Genomic DNA, 22,108 nt, shown 5'->3' with positions numbered 1-22,108 from the left:
CCTGTTGCAGAAGCCACTCCTGTAGATGTCTAGGAAGAGAAATAATAAATCAGTAATTGCCATGAATAACCAAGGCAACAAGACAGCTCAGAAAGAAAGTGAAAAGCCTCCATTAAAGGAACTTAAAGATATGGAAATATGTGACTTAAATGACAGAGAATTCAAGATTGCAGTTCTGAAAATACTCAACGAGATGCAAGAAAAAAACAGAAAGGCACTTTAATGAACTCAGAAACACAATCAAAGAACAACATGAGCATTTTACGAAAGAGATTGAAATTTTAAAAAAAGAAACAAATAGAATTGGTAGAGATTAAGAACTCAATAGCAGAAATTAAGAATGAAATAACCAGCTTAGGTAATAGAGTTGACCAGATGGAGGAAAGAATCAGTGACATCGAAGATAGAAACTGGAAATTACACAGATGGAAGAAGAAAGAGACTTGAGACTTAAAAGAAATGAAAGAACTCTACGAGAACTATCTGACTCCATCAGAAAGAGCAATATAAGAATATAAGAATACCAGGAGGAGAAGAAAGAGAGAAGGGAACAGAAAATATACTCAAACAAATAGTTGATGAGAACTTCCCAAACTGGTGGACAGAACTGGATCCTCGAATCCAAGAAGCAAATAGAACACCTAATTACCTCAATCTCAACAGGCCTTCTCGAAGGCACATTGTATTGAAGCTGTCTGTAATCAACGACAAAGAAAGAATCCTCAAGGCAGCCAGGGAAAAGAAGATGGTAACCTACAAAGGAAAGCCCATTAGATTATCATCAGCTTTTTCAGCAGAAACTCTACAAGCAAGGAGGAGTGGAACCAAGTAATCAAACTATTGAAAGAGAGAAATTATGAACCAAGAATAATATATCCAGCAAAAATATGAAGAGGAATAAAGACCTTTCCTTTAGATATGAAGAGGAATAAAGACCTTTCCAGACATACAGAATCTGAGGGAATTTTCTAACACAAGATCTGCACTACAATAAATACTAAAGGAGGCTATTCGACCACCATCAACAGGGACAATTTGTGGCAACCGAAACACAAAAAGGGGTAGAGTAAAGGCCTGAACCGGAATATGGGAATGGAGAAAGTAAGCTTTCTTTTATATAAACTTAAGGGTAACCACTCAAAAAAAAAAAAAAATCCAAAACTGAGATGTATCCTCTAATAAAAGAAGAAACAGAGGGAAACATTATAGAATACCACCACACAGAAATAACAGATAACAACAAAATGGCAAAGAAACAATGGAGACACAGCCTTACCAGAAAACTAAAGATAGAATGACAGCAAATCCTCACATATCAATAATCACCCTAAATGTAAATTGACTGAACTCACCAATAAAAAGGCACAGAGTAGCAGATTGGATCAAAAAATTAAACCCAACCATATGCTGTCTACAAGAGACACATCTCAGCTACAAGGACAAGCATAGACTCAAAGTGAAAGGGTGGAAATTGACACCCCAAGCAAATGAAATATCCAGAGAAAATCAGGTGTAGCCATAATGATATCAGATGAAACAGACTTCAGGGTGAAAAAGATAACAAGAGACAAAGATGGACGTTCCGTAATGGTAAGGGGGGCTATACAACAAGAAGACATAATAGTCATCAATATTTATTCCCCCAATCAGGGAGCACCAAAATATACCAAGCAACTACTAACAGAACTAAAGGGAGAAATTGATCAAAACACAATTATACTAGGGGACTTAAATACATCATTGACAGCTATAGATAAATCATCCAAACAGAAAATAAATAATGAAATAGCAGCCCTAAATGACACATTAAATGAAATGGACATAATTGACATATATGGAGAACTTCATCCTAAAACATCAGACTACACATTCTTTTCTAGTGTACATGGAACATTCTCAATGATAGACCATATACTGGGACATATAATCAGCCTCAGCAAATTTAAGAAGATCGATATCATACCAAGCATATTCTCTGATCACAACTTTGAAATTGGATATCAGCTGCAAAAAGAAAGCAGGAGAAAACACAAACACATGGAGATTAAACAACATACTTTTAAAGAACGACTGGGTCAAAGAAGAAATTAGAGGAGAGATCAAAAGATACATAGAAACAAGTGACAATAAAAATACATCCTACCAAAATTTTGGGGATGCAGAGAAAGCAGTTTTAAGAGGGAAATTTATATCATTACAGGCCTATCTCAAGAAACAAGAAAAATCCCAAATAAATAACCTCATGTTACACCTTAAAGAACTAGAAAAAGATGAACAAGTGAAACCCAAGGTCAGCAGAAGAAAGGAAATAACAAAAATCAGAGCAGAACTAAATGAAATAGAGAACAAAAATACAGTAAAAAAAATTAATGTGACAAAGAGCTGGTTCTTTGAAAAGATTAACAAAATTGGCAAACCCTTGGCTAGACTCACTAAGATAAAAAGAGAGAAAACGCTAATTAACAAAATCAGAAATGAAAAAGGGAAAGTTATCACGGACACCACAGAAATACAAAGGATCATGCAAGAATACTATGAAGGACTATATGCCCCCAAAATTCAATAAGTTAGAAGAAATGGACAAGTTCTTAGCAACATATAGCCTTCCAAGGCTGAACCATGAAGAACTGGAAAATCTAAAAGACCGATCACCAGTAACAAAATTGAATCAGTCATCCAAAACCTTCCCAAAAGCAAAAGTCCGGGACCAGATGGCTTCTAGTGAATTCTACCAAACATTCAAAGAGGATCTAATACCAATCCTGCTCAAACTCTTCCAAAAAATTGAAGAAGAGACAGTACTCCCTAACTCATTTTATGAGACCAACATTACCCTGATACCAAAACCTGGTAAGGACAACACAAAAAATGAAAACTACAGACCAATATCTCTGATGAATACAGATACAAAAATCCTAAACAAAATTCTAGCTAATCGAATACAACAATGAATTAAAAAGATTATTCATCACAGCCAAGTGGGGTTCATCCCCGGGGCACAAGAATGGTCAACATCCGCAAATCCATCAATTTGATACATCACATAAACAAAATAAAGAACAAAAATCACATGATTCTATCAATTGATGCAGAAAAAGCATTTAACAAGATACAACATCCATTTATGATTAAAACACTTAATAAAATAGGTATAGAAGGAAAATATGTTAACATAATAAAGGCCATATATGACAAGTCCTCAGCTAATCTCATAATTAATGGTGAAAAACTGAAGCCCCTTGCTCTACATTCAGGAACACAACAGGGCTGTCCCCTATCACCTCTGCTTTTCAATACAGTGTTGTGAGTCCTCGCCAGAGCACTCAGGCAAGAGAAAGAAATAAAAGGCATCCAAATTGGGAATGAAGAAGTTAAATTGTCACTCTTTGCCGATGACATGAGCCTGTATATAGAAAACCCTAAAGACTCCACCAAAAAGCTATGAGAAACAATCAACGAATGCAGTAATGTGGCCGGCTACAAAATCAACGTACAAAAGTCCATTGCATTCCTATATACTAACAATGAAACCTCAGGAAAAAAAATACAAAAAACAATTCCTTTTGCAATTGCAGCAAAAAGAATAAAATACCTAGGAATAAACTTAACCAAAGATATGAAGGATTTATATGCTGAAAACTATAAGACATTTTTGAAAGAAATTGAAGAAGACAAAAAAAAAAAAAAAAGGAAAGACATTCATGCTCATGGATTGGAAGAATCAACATAGTTAATTAAAATGGCCATATTACCCAAAGCAATATACAGATTTAATGCAATCTTCATCAAAATCAAAATGGCATTTTTTAAAGAAATAGAACAAAAAATCATCAGATTTGTTTGGAACCACAGAAGACCCCGAATAGCCAAAGCAATCTTAAGAAAAAAGAACAATACTGGAGGTATCACACTCCCTGGCTTTAGCTTGTACTACAGGGCAACAATAATCAAAACAGCATGGTATTGGCAGAAAAACAGATACATAGACCGATGGAATAGAATTGAGAACCCAGAAATAAAACCACATAAATATGGACAGATAATTTTTGACAAAGAAGCTAAAAACATACAATGGAGGAAAGACAGCCTCTTCGATAAATGGTGCTGGCAGAATTGGATAGCTACGTGCAAAAGAATGAAACTGGACTGCTATCTGTCACCATGTACCAAAATTAATTCAAAATGGATCAAAGACTTAAGCATAAGACCTGAAACAATAAACTGCATAGAAGAAACCATAGATACTGAACTTATGGACCTTGGGTTCAAAGAGCATTTTATGAATTTGACTCTAAACGCAATGGAAGTAAAAGCTAAAATAAACGAATGGGACTATATGAAACTTAAAAGCTTCTGCACAGCAAAAGAAACCATCAACAAAATAAAGAGGCAACCAACTGAATGGGAAAAGATTTTTGCAAACAGTGCCTCCGATAAGGGGCTAATATCCAAAATATACAAGGAACTAATGAAACTCAATAACAAAAAAACAAATAACCCAATTGAAAAATGGGCAGAGGACCTGAAGAGACATTTCTCCAAAGAGGACATACAAATGGCAAATAGACATATGAAAAAATGCTCAACATCACTAATCATCAGAGAAATGCAAATAAAAACCACAATGAGATATCACTTCACCCCAGTCAGGATGGCTATCTCAACAAGACAAATAGTAACAAGTGTTGGAGAGGCTGTGGAGAAAAAGGAACCCTCATACACTGTTGGTGGGAATGCAGACTGGTGCAGCCGTTATGGAAGGCAGTGTGGAGGTTCCTGAAAAAATTATGAATAGAATTACCATATGCCCAGCAATCCCTCTCCTGGGTATCTACCAAAAAAAATCTGATAACATTTATCCATAAAGACACGTGTGCTCCAATGTTCATTGCAGCTTTGTTTACAGTGGCCAAGCATGGAAACAACCAAAATGTCCCTCGATAGATGAATGGATAAAGAAGTTGTGGTATATATACACAAGGGAATACTATTCGGCGGTAAGAAAAGATGATATGGGAACATTTGTGACAACATGGGTGGATCTTGAGAGTATAATGCTAAGCGAAATAAGTCAGACAGCAAAAGCAGAGAACCATATGATTTCACTGATATGTGGTATACAAACCAAAAACAACAAAAGAACAAGACAAACAAATGAGAAACAAAAACTCATAGACACAGACAATAGTTTAGTGGTTACCAGAGAGTAAGGAGGGTGGGGGTTGGGAGATGAGCGTAAGGGGTATCAAATATACGGTGGTGGAAGGAGAACTGACTCTGGGTGGTGAACACACAATGTGATTTATAGATGATGTAGTATAGAATTGTACAACTGAAATCTATGTAATTTTACTAACAATTGTCACCCCAATAAATTTAAAAAAAAACAAACACTTGAAAACTTAAGAAAAAAAAAAAAAACATCGAAAAAAGCAAATGTCAACTGAAAAATTTTTAATGAGGAAAAGATCCAGTGAGTTTAAACCAGGTGTCAGTGGTTTAAAAATTCAAGAGGAGGAATGGCAGGAGAGGAGTCACCTACAGTGATTATGGGAGAGGGCTGTAGAACACCTGAAAACACTCACCTATTGTGATTCTGGAAGAGGACCACAGAACACCTGAAGAAGAGTCACCTGTTGTGATTATTGAAGGGGATCCCCCCATCCAAACCATGACTTTCATCATTGCAGGTAAGAAAAACATTACATTTTCATTTTTATCATCTACAGTACTGTTTTTACATTGTGTTTATTTATTATTGCCTTTACAGTACAGTATATTGTGTTTATTGCTTTCATTGTGTATCATTTTATGGATCTATGGTATCATTAGATAGCAAAATTCATGCTACATTCCTGTTTTAGGGGTTCATCTTAAAGGTCTGGAACGGATTAATCCGTTTTTGCATTACTTTCTATGGGAAACCGTGACTCGGTTTTCGAACGTTTCAGAACTCAAGCAGTCTTTCCGGAATGGATTACGTTCGAAAACCGAGGTACCACTGGTAATTATGGAGACAACTGCAATACACTATGGTAAGTGCTTATGATAATAAATGTATGTGATGCACACGGTATAGGAAAATATCCCAGTCATTTGCTCTAAGCAGTTGGGAGCAATTAGAGAAATTTAAGTTGGTGAATACAATTAGATTTATATTTTGGAAAGTTTGCTCTTTGCATGCTATGGTAAATGTAATTAGAAGGGAGCAAGAAATCCAAGGAAAAAGTTTCCCACAGAGTCAAATAATGCAGAGAGCACAAGATATACCAACAACTACAAAGAAGATATTTAAAAAGTAATACCTACTGAGAATGTAATACCCATATTTGCCAGGTGTTATTTCATGATCTCAATTCCTACAAGCAAACAGTGAAATAAGTACTGCTATTAGCTGCTGTTCTCTACCATTTAACATATGAGGAAACTCAGGCTCAGAGTAGTTAAGTGATGTGTCTAATGGAACAGCATTTTAAAGAAAAAAATAACTCAAATCGTTCCATTTTGAACCGTTCCGATATGTTGTAATGACAAGCAGGGAAAAGAAAGGGGAGGACACTCTGGAGAGGGACTAATTAATTTATTTAGCAATATGTAATAAATTTATCTAGCAATATGCAATAGCAAAAGACAAAGGCAATTCAAACGAGGTTCTAATGACAGAAAGTAAAGGTGGTTAAGACTAAACTATATACATTGATAACAATGTCATGTCAAAGGAGTATACATACAAATTCAAGAGATTTCAACATATGATTAATATTGATCAAAAATCACTTGACTAAAAACACAAATAACATTAATAAGGAGTATCCAAAAGCAGTAATAAACTCTATAGGATAGCAACTATTACAGTAGATGCCAAAAGCTCACCACACCGTAGGAAAAACAACAGTGGAAAGGTCAGGGATCAAAATCTTGCAGGTCTGCAGCTGGGAAAGCTGAAGCATCTCCCACTGCCGCTTGCTACCGTGTTTCCCTGAAAATAAGATCTAGCCAGACCATCAGCTCTAATGCGTCTTTTGGTGCAAAAATTAATATAAGACCTAGTATTATATTACATTATATTATATTATATTATATTGTATTATACCCGGTCTTACACTGTGTTATGTTATGTTATATTATGTTATATTATTATTATTATACCCAGTCTTACATTAAAATAAGACTGGGTCTTATATTAATTTTTGCTCCAAATGACGCATTAAAGCTGATGGTCTGGCTAAGTCTTATTTTTGGGGAAACATGGTAGTTCCCAAGAATGTTGCTGCTGTTGTCATTGCTGTTGCTGTTATTGTTGTTGGAAGTTAGGGCGTCTCCTGATGCTGCAATCTACAAGCTGCATACAAGTTTCCTAAATGCTAACAAGTTCTTAAGCAGGCTAACCATGGGAAACAACACTGGAGAAGTCCATAACCAGCCAGATCTCACCAGGTCCATGCCTGGAAGTCAGGGCGTCTCCTGGTATTGTAAACTGCATATTGTATACGAGTTGCCAAGTTGCTAGAATGATGAAGAATCACCAATGACAAAAGACAAAATTACACTGCCAACTGAGGTCTGTCTTATATATTTTTTCAGATGTACCCTAGAACCAAGTTTCCAGTTCCTGCCTCCCCTCTGAGGGAATGGCCAGTTCCGGGAGGGTCCAGCAGTTACTGTAATAAAAATATTGTTTATCCGGCAGCCAAAAGGGCGAGTTCATTTGAACAAACAATGCTTACTGTTTTCGCCTGGGACCATCAGCTCAAGGCCTTCTAAAGCCTGGCAATGTGCCTGTCACATCATTCTGATTGATATAACCTAGTTACTTTTCTACCTCATCTGCTGATGCGGGCAAAATAGACAAAAAACCAACTCAGAGTTAGTCTGGGACAAACCTCACATGCAGTTCTCCACAGGTGATGGAAAAAACAAACCAAACCTCACATGTAGTCCTTCATATGTAAGGGAACAAAAAGCTAACCAATAACTCACGTGCAGTCTCTCACTTGAGGGAACCCCACATGCAGTCTCTCATGTGGGGGAACAAAGCAACAAAAAGCTAATCAAAAGCTAACTAGTACCTCATGTGCAGTCTCTCACACGAGGGAACCCCACATGCAGTCTCTCATGTGGGGAACAAAAAGCTAACAGACAAAAGATAACATCAACCAATGATGGCAAATTTTCTCAACATCTTCCCTACGTATGTTATTATTACTGACATCTCTTCCCACAAAGCTCATTCAAATTCTGTTCACACATGCTGAATTTTCAGCAACTGCTTCCATGCACACAGTTTTTTATCTCATGTTACATGAATAGCACAGAAAATCTTGATTCCAAGAGAGAAAAACTCAATCCTCGGGTCATAAACTAAAGACAAGTCCCTTTAATTAGATGTTTATTTCACATAAAATACACACTAAATTTAAAAGAACATATGAGACAGAAATATTTTAAATATATGTACCTGTCAGAAACTGCCTGAACCTTTTCCACATCTTTTATTCCAAATAATTTTACTTGTCTCCACTTGTGAGCCCTCTTTCTCGTACACTTTGACCTTAGTTTAAAAAGTATGTGGAACCTCCTTCTCAGAAGTTGGAGGCACTGTATTATGGTCAATTTGGCTCCCTGGCCATCCTACTTACAGCCCTATTTAGTAGCCCTATTTTTATCAGGGCTACTGCCATCTATGATTTAGCCCATGCAGGCTAATGCAGAGAACACTCTCTCTGCCTAACACAGAATGTTGAATATCATCTCAGTGAAAGTTCCTCATCTGTCTTTTTCAGGGACTGTCCATTTTCCAACTCTAGATCCTACCCATGTTTCAGGGCCAAATTTCATTTCTATCTTCTGATCTCTACTGTTCAGTATCTGAAAATAAGCTATACAAGAATGTTTATTTACTTTTTTGTATGTTTGATGTTTGGAATACTAATAATCTCCCAAGTTCAATGTTGAGAGACTCTACCAAGAAAAAAATTTCCTCTATTTCCAAATGTCAGCTACTGGAGCGGAATACAAGAAACAAAGAGAGAGGTAAAGATAACCAAAAGATACCGTAGATTGATACGACACTAGATGTTTCACCAAAATTACCTTCCCATCCAAACAAAATATGAAATCTTCATATATATGTTTCATGGTTAATATTTCTATTGGATTCCATTATATAGCCCATGGCTTATATTTCTACTGCATGAAAGAAATTTAACATGCTTTAGACTGATAATTTTATGTTTAATAAAAACACCTGTCAGAATTACTCAAACAATGATTAATAAAAAATGACTAGCTATTTATGTGGTCAATTTAAAAGAAAAAAGTAAAAGTATAAAATTTGTATTATGGTAAATATCATATCAATATAGAGTTTGTGATGTCTTCCTTAAAATTAGTTCAAGTAATCTATAAAATACCACTTTGATAGGGAATGCAAAAATGTATATTACTGGAGAATTGCCCCTTATTATTGATTTTCTTATCATCTTATTTTAATATTCAAATAGCAAAGAAAATAAAACATACCTCAAATGCTTTCTTACTAGGAAACCACGTATCCATCTTTGAACAATTAAAACTGGTGAATTATGAGCCAGAATTTTGTTAATTTTTGAAATAACATGTTTGATATTGTTAACTTCATCTTCATAGGTTGATCCCTGTATAAAGAAAATATACTTGATATTTATAGTTCTTGAGAATATTTTCAAAAGACATTTTAAACTTGATAGTCTAATTATATAAACTACTAAAATATTCACAGGTGTCTTAAAGGCATAGCAATTTAATAAATACATTTCATGTCTGTTTCATTACATCAGGAGATCAAGAATTAGTAGCATCAAATAATTTTAATTATCTACACATAATGTAAGATCCATGATGATAATTTTCTCCATTCTAGATCCTTCTCCCAATCTGATATCATTGGTAAAAAATGTTGACCATAACCATGTTGATCTCTGAAAAGTAGTGGCATGAATAGGTATCGACCATGTTTACCCAGTCTTATGTTCATAATATAAGACCAGGTCTTACATAATATAATATAACATAATATAATACCAGGTTTTATATTAATTTTTGCTCCAAAAGACACATTAGAGCTGATGGTCTGGCTAGGTCTTATTTTGGTGGCAACACGGTAATAAAACTCTAAAAGTATTCTGTGGATCCCCATCGAGGAAACCGACATACATTGGATTCATAAAATAAAATAAGAGTAGTTCAAAATTTGTTGCAGCTTAACTAGAATGTTCGTTACTTTTATTGAAATACATCACATTGCCCTGGGGAAAGACATTCCATATTGCCTTTAAAGAAATTATCTCTAAGGTCTCTGTTTCTGCAAATGTTTAGATTTGGAATCATAGATTCCCTATATCCTATTGATCATTTCATTGTTTTGAAATGAAGCCACTTTATTAATATTTTGAATGTAAGGATTACGCATTAAAAGACTAAAATTCGTATTTTTTTGTGAGGCACCTACCCTGAAAATTACCAAACCCCATCCATCATGTTAGAAACACACCTTTTCAGTCTATACATTGAATCAGCCATGTACTGCTTGGGGTGGGGGAAGGAGGGGAGGAATCAGAAAGCCTTGCAGATTAGTGTTGCCACCAGATCATGCCACACCAATATACGATCATAGGAGTTCAAGATATGCCACCCCAAAATATGCTTCTGTGGTATATTGATTATTTTGAGTGGTAGACACTTGAAAAACAACAAAAGCAGGGAGGGGATTTCTTTGAATTTCCCTTACCTGCCTAAAGACAGATCCTCCAAAATGCATTCAGTTGTCATAAATCTCCTCCCCAGAAGATTCATCAGCCAGGGAAGATGGACTCTTATTAAAGGAGAGTAAATTAGAAGGAGATTGGAAGGAGAGGAGTTTAGGACAGAACACCACACCCAGATAAATTTTGTCACAAACTTCTATCTTTTCTTCTAAGGACTAACCATTGATCTTTCCTAAAACTCATTTATTGTCTCCTAAGAAGCCTACATACTCCCTCTCCTTTCCTTAAGCATGAATTCTAAACCACTTCTGGGAGCTACTCATTCTACCCTGGGTATCTCCTAGTATGTATACATAAGGTATCCATGTTAATAAACTTCTGTTTGTTTTTCTCTAGTTAATCCGTCTTTTATTACAGGGGTCTCAGCCAGAACTCAAAAGGTTAGAGGGAAAATTATTTTTCCTCCCCTACAGTAGCTCTGGGGCAGAGAAGCTGAGTGCGTAAGTAAGAAGTGAGGGAGAAGAATATAGGAGGGAATTTAGAAGACAAGGCTTAAGTGGTCCTGGTCAGATGCTACAGTTCTCAACAGCATAAAACCATTAAATTCACACTGCAGTTTATAGCAGGGTCCTGCTTCCCACCAAGACATGAATAATTCCTTCTCTTTAAAGAGATAAACAGAATAATCATCACCTGTGGGCAGGTTTATTGTCCCTGCCAGAGAATGATCACTCTCTAGACAACACTCAAGCTTTCTGGTGTTCTAAAACAATCATCTTATAAAATGTCAATAAAGGTATCACTGCTAAACTTGTACACGTGCCGTAAACCATTTGATATCTGAGGACAGATGGAAATAAACTCTTTCTAAAGGGCAAGTAATGCATTTCCTTCACAATGATGGCCTGGGTTTAAATCTCAGTTCCACTACTTGCCAGCTACGTGACCTAGGGTTAACCTATCTGCCCCCTGTTCATCATCTGTAAATTAGAGATAATGATACTACCTCATTTGGTTATTGTGAGGGAATATTTGTAAAGCACTTAGAACAGTAGCTAAAACAGTTCAAACATTCAAACAATGTTATCTGCAACAGTTTTACAGTAATACATAAAATGATGTAGTGCTTTAGAGTTTATAAAGGACCTAGATACCTTATAGTATTTGATATTCAAAAAAATAGTCTAAAGCAATTTATTATGCAATTAATCTAAACTTACATACTTAACATATGAAATCAATAAATTAACTATAAAAGACAATTAGTACTAAAGTGTTCGATCCAATAAAAAGAAGTGAACAATCATAGTAAAAGTTTGGCAACGAACAACATATGTTTAGGAAAAAAAAAAACTATGAATAATCAATAAAATCGATGGCAGAATAATGAAATATCTATACTCTACAACTTTTTTTTTTTTTTTTTTTTTTTTTTTTTTTTTTTTTTTTTTTTTTTTTTTTTAGTTTCAGGTGCACAAGACAAGGTAATACTTAGACGTTCATCATTTATATCCCTCACACTGTGGACGCCCTCTCCCCTCCCCCCATCCACTATCCCTCCGACATCGCACCGAGCCATCACATTATATATATAAAATTATAGTTGGCATTCACCATTGTTCACTTTCAGGTGTACCGCACGTTGATCAAGCATCTACATCTTCCCTAATCTTATTGTAACCCTGTAATGAAAACGGGGCTATTGCTAACTCTGGTATAAAACATGGGGTATTTCAAAAGAACAGTAAGGACTTTTATAATATGACTCATATGGTTAAGAGTACTTTATGTTCTAACAGGAGTAGTTTAAAAAACAAATTCTAAAATAATATTCTTATATAATTATACAAAGTGATTTCCAATTAATTTGATATTTTAAATACACTTCTAATTATTTATTTTTTCTTTCTTTTCTATTTCCACGTTTGAATCTCTTCTGTATGCATCAGGTCCCTAAGGTCTAGCTCTCTGTACTCCATTAGAGATTTTTTTTCCCATCAGAATTTCCTAATTTGGCACATTTTCTCAGCATACTTGAAAAATGTAAAGCACACTACTATTCCACATGTATTTATTTCAAACAGAGTAAACCCATACAGTTTTTACCATTTTGTCAGAAATCATATTAGATCCATAATATTTTCACTTCAATAGCCATGTGAAGTGGTGAGAATCTATGTGCAACTCTCCAGACTAGGTTGTATTATTTTAAATCAGTATTTGTATACCCACTAGGTAAGCAATTTTGGAATATACTATAGTCAATTCTCAAGGTGTTTTTATTAAAAAAAAACAAATGCATTTGAATCAAGTCCCATTAAATAATTTAAAATAAAATTTAGCTTCATAATAATATAACAGTATAGAAATTTTAGAAAACAAAAGCAAAAACAAAAACCCTACTCAAATTTCCACCACTCAAATTAACTATTATCATTTTGAAATACTCATTTCCAAATACTTTCCCTAACTCTATAGATCTTTTCATTCTTTTATCAGGGTCTTTTACAAAGCAATTTTTTAAAATTTTGATGAAGTTCATGTTATTATTTTTTTTTCCTTGTAAACACTGGGCTTTTGGTGTCAAGTCTAAGAATTGTTTGCCTAGTCCTAGATCCCAATGTTTTCCTTAGGTTGAGGGAATGCACGCGCGTGTGCGTGTCAGATATCCAATTGCTCCATCAACATTTATTGAAAGGGATATTTTTTCCATTAAATTACCTTTATACCTTTGTCAAAAATCAACTAGACATACTGTGTGAACCAATTGGTAGGTTTTCTGGTCTATTAATCTATGTGCTTCCCCAGTATCTATACACAGCCTTGATTACCATAACCATGTTGAGTCTCAAAATCAGGTAACTGATTCCTTTCACTTTATTGTTTTTCAGTTTTAGCCATTCTAGTTTCTTTACATTTTCATCAAAAGTTTAGACTAATTTTGTCTATATCTACAGAAAATCTTGCAGCTTTTGATAAAAATGTCATTGAACCTGTATATCAATTTGGGGAGAACTGAGACCTTTATTTTGCAGAGTAAATTCATGAATATGCTATGTCTTTCATTTTATTCAGATCTTTGATTTTTTTCATCAGTGTTTTATAGTATTCAGCATACAACTTCTGTGCCTGTTTTGTTAGATTTACACCTAAATATTTAAATTTTGAATGATTATAAATGATATCATATTTTTAATTTTGGTGTCCATGTTCATTTCTAGTATACAGAAATCTGATTGATTTTTGTATGTTTACCTGACATCCTGTGGCCTTGCTAAGGTCACGTTTTAGTTCTAAGATATTTTTTTTTTGTATATTCTTTGGGATTTTCTACATAGGTGATCATTTTATCAGCAAATGGAGTTTTATTTCTTCTTTTCCTATCTGTATGTCTTTTATTTCCTTTTCTTGCTTTACTGTACTAGCTAGACTTTCCAGCACTATGTTGACAAGAAAAGTGATAGTGCTTTGCTCCTACTCTCAGGGGAATAAAAAGCATTCAGTCTTTCACCATTAAGCATAATTTTAGCTGTAGGTTTCATTAGATGTTTTCAATAAAGAGGAAGTTCCCTTCGTTTTTGAGAGTTTTTTTTTTTTAAATCATGAATGGATATTTAATTTTGCCAAATGCTTTTTATCCATTGACTGATATATTTGATATATTCAAATATTGAACCAGCCTTGCATCCCTGGAATGAGCACCATTTGCTCCTGCTATATATTTATTTTTTATATATTTCTGTTTGTTAATATTTTGCTGAGTTTTGTGCTTAAATTCACAAGGGATGCTGTTCTGTAATTTTCTTTTTTTGTATATACTCTGTTTGCTTTTGGTATCAATGTAATATCACCTTTCTAAATTAAATTAGGAAGTGTTCCCTTTTATTTTCTAGAAGAAACTGTGTAGAATTGGTATTCTTTTTTAAACGTTTGGGAGAATTCTCCAGCGAAGCTGTCTGGGACTGAGGATTTATTTTGTAGGAGTTTTTAAATTATGAACTTAATTTCCTTAATAGTTATAGGACTACTTAAATCATCTATTTCCTGTTAGGTGAGTTTTGATAGCTTGTGTTATTTTGTGGAAGTACCTATTCATCTAAAGTGTCAAGTTTATGCATGTATCATTATTGTACTAGTCTATTATCCTTTTGATATCTGCACGTCTGTAGTAATAGCCTTTGTTTTGTTCCTGATATTGATAATTTATTTCTTCTCTTTTTTTTTTCTCTGTCTTTCTATAGGTTTGCCAACTTTATTGATCTTTGTAAAATAAAAACAAACAAACAAAAAAACCCAGACCTTTGTTTTACTAATTTTCTCAAGTTTTGTGTTCATGATTTCACTAATATCATTTCTGTCCTTCTGATTACTTTGGGTTTATTTAGCTCTTCTTTTTCTAAGTTCTTGTGAGGCCGAAGGGATCTTAGAACACCAATTTGAGGCTTTCCCTCTTTACCAGTATACGCATTTAGTGCTATAAACCCTTTTGGCATTACTTTAGCTGTGCCCCACAAATTTTAGCACCTGGTATTTCCATTTCAATTCAGATAATGTATTTTTAAGTGTCCTTTGATAACACATCTTTGACATACGTATTTATTAGAAGTGTGGTGTTTAGTTTCCAAGTGTTTGGAGATTTTCCACTTATCTTCCTGTGGTCAGAGAACACACCCACATGATTTAAATTATTTAACTTTGTTGAGGTTTGTTTTATAAAATAGAATATGGCCTATATATGTTTCCATTAGCACTTGAAACGAATGTACATACTACTGTTGTTGGCTGGAATGTTCCATAAATGTCAATTAAATTCTGTTGGTCAATGGGGTTGCTGATTTTTTCTATATCTTTCCTGATTTTCTGTCTGTTGTTCCAATTGTTGAGAGAAGAGTTTTGATGTCTCCAACTGTGATCATGTGTTTCTCTATTTTTCATTTTGGATATATCAGTTTTTGCTTCAAATATTTTGTAGCTCTGTTGTTTGGTGCATCCACATTTAAAATTACTCTCACTTCTTTATGGTTTAAACAGATTATCATTATATAATGAATAATTTCCTTTGCTCTTAAGTTTACTTTATCTGATATTAAGATGACTGGCCAGACATCTGATACTGTATTAGTTGCTAAAACTCACTATACATTATGTTCTGTGAAATAAGAGTAATACCTTTCCAAGTCCAAGAACATACCAAAGAATAAATAAGGTATTTTTCAGAAAGTCCTTCCCCATCCACCTAGCTAAAGTAGCCCAAATCTCTACTCCTTCCATAGTATGTCACTGCTTTCTTTTCTTTTCTTGAGAAATTAACGTTATCTGGAATTCTATGGTTGTTGTTTTTGTTTCTGGGTTTTTTTTTTTTTTTTTGCCTTCAATTTTATTTCCTGTGTCTTTCCACTGAACTTCATAAAAGCAGGACCTTAATCATATTATTTACCACTGAGTCCAGAATAAACCCTCTCACGTATTAGGTGGTCAATGCATATTTGGTGAAGAAATGAAGGAATAAAATATATAAAATACCTACCACAATGGCTTTTACTGAGTGTCTGCCCTCTATGTTGTCTTTGTTTCTGCCACTGGCTGTCTGCCTATATCAACCTTTATGTCATTTTTTGCCTACAGTAATTTATCTTTTGCCCTCACCTGCCTCCTAACCCCTACTAATCTACTAGCAAAATATTGGATTAATCTCTTTTTAAAAAACTTTGTCAATACCATTTATTCATAGACCACCAACTATGACAGAACCACTGTAATTTTCCTACTCAAATAACTTCATTGCATTCACTAAGAAGTCTATATGCCTTGGTATGCCATTCAAGGTTCTTTTCAATAACATCCCCTAACTTCCCATTAATTCCTTAAATGAACCTCAGTCATTTTGATTGTCCTTAAAAGGGTCATGAATGTCCCCACCTTGGACTACACCATGCCACACAACGAGAATACCTAAATGAAATTCTCCCTTTAGCGCCCAGGTTAAAACACCCAGACATACATCCTGCCTTGTTTTTTATTACCCTAATTTTTACAACCGTTATCACAAAATCATGAATATACCTATTTTTTTACATAAAGACTTATATGCAGTTATAAAAAGTCTTTCAACTTCCTAATGTCCAGCCTTCCCATGAATAATCACTATCTATTGTTTATACACCATCTCTGATGTGATCGCCAGTGTCCAATGATTTCTTCATCAATTTTCAATGCATTTATATGTATATTTATATATATATATTTAGAATATATAATAAACATTATTATGTAACACACTTTTTTATTTCCTATACCTTGTACCTGATTTTTTCTAATACCTGTAGATTTTACCCTCTCTTTAGAACTCATAAAATTTATTTGTTCTAATATTCTTATATCATGAAGCATTTTTCTTACATTTTTATCTATCCATTTAAGTGTTTTATAACCTCCACTTAGATAAAGTTTCCCAACAACTTGTTGCAACATTATAAAAATCAACATAAAATGATGATTGTACATGCCTGTGTCACCAAATTAATTGTTTAGGAATTGAATATTTTTATCTTCTTCCATTAATAATCCAAATTGTCTTATAAGGCACTGAAAAAGCAATAAAACTATCTCTCAATGAACTCATTCAAATATGAAGACTTGAAAAAATTAAGATCAACTTTCAATTAAAAAACAAATATTTTGAATCCACATAAAACTTCTAGAACTAAGAAGTGAGAATAGTGGCATGACATAAGATTATAAAAACAGCAATTACACACACAAACACTACACACACACACACACACACACACACACACTAGAGTGTGTGTATGCAACAATCCAAATATGAAATTAAGAAAATTATTCCACTCACAATCAAAATAAATAAAATACCTAAAAATAAATTTTAACAAAATCAGTGCAAGACTTGTACAATGAAAACTACAAAGCATTGCTGAGAGAATTAAAGAACATCTAAATAAACTGAGAAATAGTTCACATTCAAGAACAAGAATACTCACTATTTTAAAGATGGCAATTCTCCACAAACGATCTATAAATTTAATGGACTCCTTATCACTATCCCAAAGGGAAGTATTGTCAAAATTGACAAGCTCATACTAAAATTAATTAGTAAACACAAGGGAATCTGAATAACCAAAGCAGTATGGGGGGGGGGGGAGGCAAAGTTGGAAGACTCAGACTTCCCTATTTCAAAACGTAACCACACAGCTACAATAATGAAAACTGGGTGGTAATAGCATATAGATAGATAGAGAGACCATTGGAATATAACTAAGAATCCAGAAATTAACTCTTACATTTTTATGGCCAATTGATTTTTTAACAAAGATATCCACAAAATTCATTGGGGAAAGAATAATATTTTCAGCAAATGGGGCTATTATAAATGAATACTTATATGCAAAAAATAAACTTAGACCCTTACTTCACATCACACATAAAAATTCATTCAAGATAAAACACAGATCGAAATTTCATAACTATAATTATTAAACCCATAAAAGGAAACATAGGAGAAAAAAATCTGTGACCTAAAATTAGGCAGAGTTCTTAGATACAACACTAAAAGCACAATCCATAAAAAATTCATAAAATTAGACTTCATAAAACTCAAAAATTTTCTGCTTTAAAAGAAACCATTAAGAAAATGAAAAGACAAGCTACAGGTTGGGAGAAAATATTTGTGATTAACATATCTGATAAAAGACTTATATCCAGATATCTATTCTTACAGCTCAATAAGACAAACAAATCACTTTAAAAATAGGCAAAAAAAATCCGTACAGACATTTCAACAAAGAAGATACATGAAAAGTTACAAGCAGATGGAAAGATGTTTATCATCATTACTCATTAGGGGAATAAAAAAATAACACCACAAATGAAATACCACCGCACATCAACCAGAATGTCTACAGTGCAAAACACAGAAAATACTAAGAAGTTGCAAAGACATAATGAAACTAGAACCCTAATACATTGGTGGTTTCCACTTCTTAGAAAGCAATTCAGTTTTTTAACAAGTTAAACAAACTTACCATACATCCCAGCAACTGCATTCCTGAGTATAAAGACATGTAAGTAGGTGTTCATAGCAGCATTATTCATAATAGCAAAAACTGAAAATAATCCAAATGTTCATCAATTGGTGAATGGACAAAGAAGATACAGTATATTCCATGTAATAAAATCTTACTCAGCAATCATAAAGAACAAACTACTGATTCATGCTACAACATGAATGAGCCTCAAACACATTACACTAACGGAAAGAAGGCAGATGCAAAAGACTACATATTGTATAATTCCTTTATATACAATGTTTAAAAATGCAAATTTATTGAGACAGAAAACAGATCAATGGTTATCTAGGACTGGGGTTGGGAGTGGGGATTAACTGCAAATGGGAACGAGAGAAACTTTTGAAGTGGTGGAAATTTCTAACATTGGATTTTGGAGATGGTTATGCAGTACTGTTAATTTACTAAAATAATTGAATCATACATGTAAAATGGGGGTATTTACAGTATGTAAGCTATATATCCTTAAAGCTATTAAAACATAATGGAGACCAAATATATATATGAATATATATACGTATATATACACACATATAGATATGTTTCTCTACAATTTGACATTTTCTGCTCAACAATTTTCATGCAGTAAACATACAAACATTTTATAAATTTCAGATATAACACATTACTAATATATTCACTACTATACAGTATCTTACATAACTGATGAAAAGTACTAGTTTTATGTAATTTAGGCATAATCTGAGAAGCTGAAAATGTATTTCTATAAATTTATTTAAAACAAATCCTAATGAAAGCACGTACCTTTTTCAAAGCAGGTGAGAAATTAAAGAAAAGCCGTTGGTTATACGTTTTGAATCTTTCAGGAAGATGCCAGTTCTGAATTATTTCTTCATCAGAAATCACATGATGATCCAGCGCTTTGAGAGGCCATATACTATTGACAAGAACATGTCTGTATCCTTTTATAAGACTTACTGGACAGTCAAACATAGTGAGAGCAACGAGGCTTTGACAGGCAGATAACGTACATACATTCTTTAACTTTGCAAACCCATTGTCATGAAGATAGAGAAGTTTTAGGTTCTTCAATCCACTCCAAAATTTGGTATCTGGTAGAATCTTTACCTGAAATATTATGAATAATAATACTTTAAGTACAAATGTAAAATTACTATAAATTGCATGGGAACTAGAATATATTAAACATCTTCTGAAATTCAGTATTTTCCCACATGACCAATTTCTCATCAATAAATAAAACCAGAATTTCTAATTATCCAAATGATGACTGGTGTAAAAACATAATACACCGGACATCTGGAATAAGCTATCATTATTAGTGTGATTAAATTTGTAAACTTACACTTGGTTCAGTAAAAATTCCTTTGTAGTAGGCTGCCTCTCTGAAGTTTTCTAAAATACTTTCCTTACATAAAGAATTAAAAAATCAAATCGAACAATGTGATGCAACACATTGGTGAAATACCTGTACGCTGAAAACTACAAGACATTATTAAAGAAACTGAAGCAGGCACAAATAAATGAAAATATATTCCATGACCATGGACTGTGACAACTGAGATTGTTAAAATGCCTATACTATCCAAAGCATTCTACAGTTCAGTGCAACCCCTATGAAATATTTCAATGGCATTTTTTTTTTACAGAAATAGAAGAAACAATCCTAAAATTTATATGGATCTACAAAAGACCCTAAATAGCCAAAACAATGTTGAGAGCTGGAGGCATCACGCGCCCTGATTTTAAATTATAATATATTACAAAGCTATAGCAATGAAACAGTATGTTATTGGCATAAAAACAGACACATAGTTCCATGGAACATAATAGAGTCCAGAAAAAAATGCACATATATATGGCCAATTGATTTACAACAAAGGATCCAAGAGTATACGACGGGAAAAGGACATTCTCTTTAATAAATGATGCTGGGAAAACTGGACAGACACAGTTCAAAGAATGAAACTCGACCACTACCTTTTATAATATACAAAAATTAACTCAAAAAGGATTAAAGACTTGAAAGTAAAACCTGCAACCATAAAAATGCTAGAAGAAAACATAGGCAGTGAGCTCCTTGACACTGGTCATGGTGATGTTTTATTTTTGAGTCTGACACCGAGAGCAAAGGCAACACAAAGCAAAACTAAACAAGTGGGACCACATAAAAATAAAAAGCTTCTTCATAGCAAAAGAAAACCACCACTGAAATGAAAGGGCAACTGACCAAATGAAAGGAAATACTGTAACTACAGAACTGATTTGTAACTATGTGGTGACAAATGTGAAGTAGAATATTGGGGTGTTCATTTCATAATATGCACAAATATCACATCATTACGTTGTATAACTGAAATTAAAGTGATGTTATATGTCAGATATATGTCATCAAAACAGAATTAAGGAGTCAAGAAGTATTCCTAATCTAGACTATGGATTTAAGAAGTAAAATAAAACAAATCACAAACTTTTAATTTAAAAGTTTGCTTATATTTAAGTTTTGTATTTATACATTTCATAATTTTATTTATGTTTAAATGTTTGTTCATATTATATAAAAGACTATATGGGAGAAATATGTGGACAGATAACATAAAAGCTTATTAAACATAATTTAATTTATATGCAAATATCTGAAATGGCTGTTGCTTACCTGATTTCCATGGAGATCAAGTTTGACTAATTTTATACAATTTTGAAGTGCATGAATATCTGTAATAAAATTGTTTGAGAAGATGCATACTCTAAGAGAGATACAAGATTGCAAATTTTCCATAGATTTTAAATGAAGACCATTGAACTTCACTAAAACAAAATCTTTCTGATCTTCTATAATGTTTGCATTATAGTGACTCCATTCTTCATGACTGGTTAGCTCTTTAGTGATGGTTCCATGAAACATCTAGAAAAAATGGTAAACTGCTATCAAAAGCTTTTTCAGCTTCCAAAACTAATTCTATATGTAAATAAAAATATTTGCTAATAGATAGTAAGAATAAAAATGGGTAAAAAAGTAATTTTAAAAAAAACAACGAATTCCCATAAAACCTTTTATCCCAAAGCATCTTAAATGACTACTAAGACTTACATCTCAAAATGTATCATTGCCCTGACCAATAAACTAATCAGTAAATGAAAAACCTCCTTTATCCTAGAATACTTTGAGGATGAAATTCAGTGAAAGAGTTGCAATATAAACATCACCTCTTGGCAAGACAACTGAAAAAAAAAAACACAAAGAAAACTATACCTTAGCATACTTTGTGTAGTAATTTTGCTTAAAAAATACTGCTG

At 33.4% G+C, this 22,108-nt stretch overlaps 1 protein-coding gene across 1 annotated transcript in view; it reads right to left on the bottom strand.

Annotated features, from left to right (window-relative positions):
• LRRIQ3 (leucine rich repeats and IQ motif containing 3) overlaps positions 1-21,716 on the bottom strand; it is a gene marked incomplete at both ends in the record, with an annotated part of 135,673 nt that extends 113,957 nt beyond the window's left edge. Inside the window, 3 exons of the mRNA XM_081056713.1 lie at positions 9,523-9,656; positions 19,595-19,918; positions 21,468-21,716. Of these exons, the coding sequence (XP_080912839.1) occupies positions 9,523-9,656; positions 19,595-19,918; positions 21,468-21,716 (707 nt within the window). The remainder of the gene's footprint in view (positions 1-9,522; positions 9,657-19,594; positions 19,919-21,467) is intronic.
• Positions 21,717-22,108: the final 392 nt, after the last annotated feature.

The sequence above is a fragment of the Rhinolophus hipposideros genome (genome assembly GCF_964194185.1).
Source record: "Rhinolophus hipposideros genome assembly, chromosome: 8".
NCBI classification, from domain to species: domain Eukaryota; kingdom Metazoa; phylum Chordata; class Mammalia; order Chiroptera; family Rhinolophidae; genus Rhinolophus; species Rhinolophus hipposideros.
Note: the sequence above shows the minus strand (reverse complement) of the source record. Positions and strands in the feature narration are given on the sequence as shown.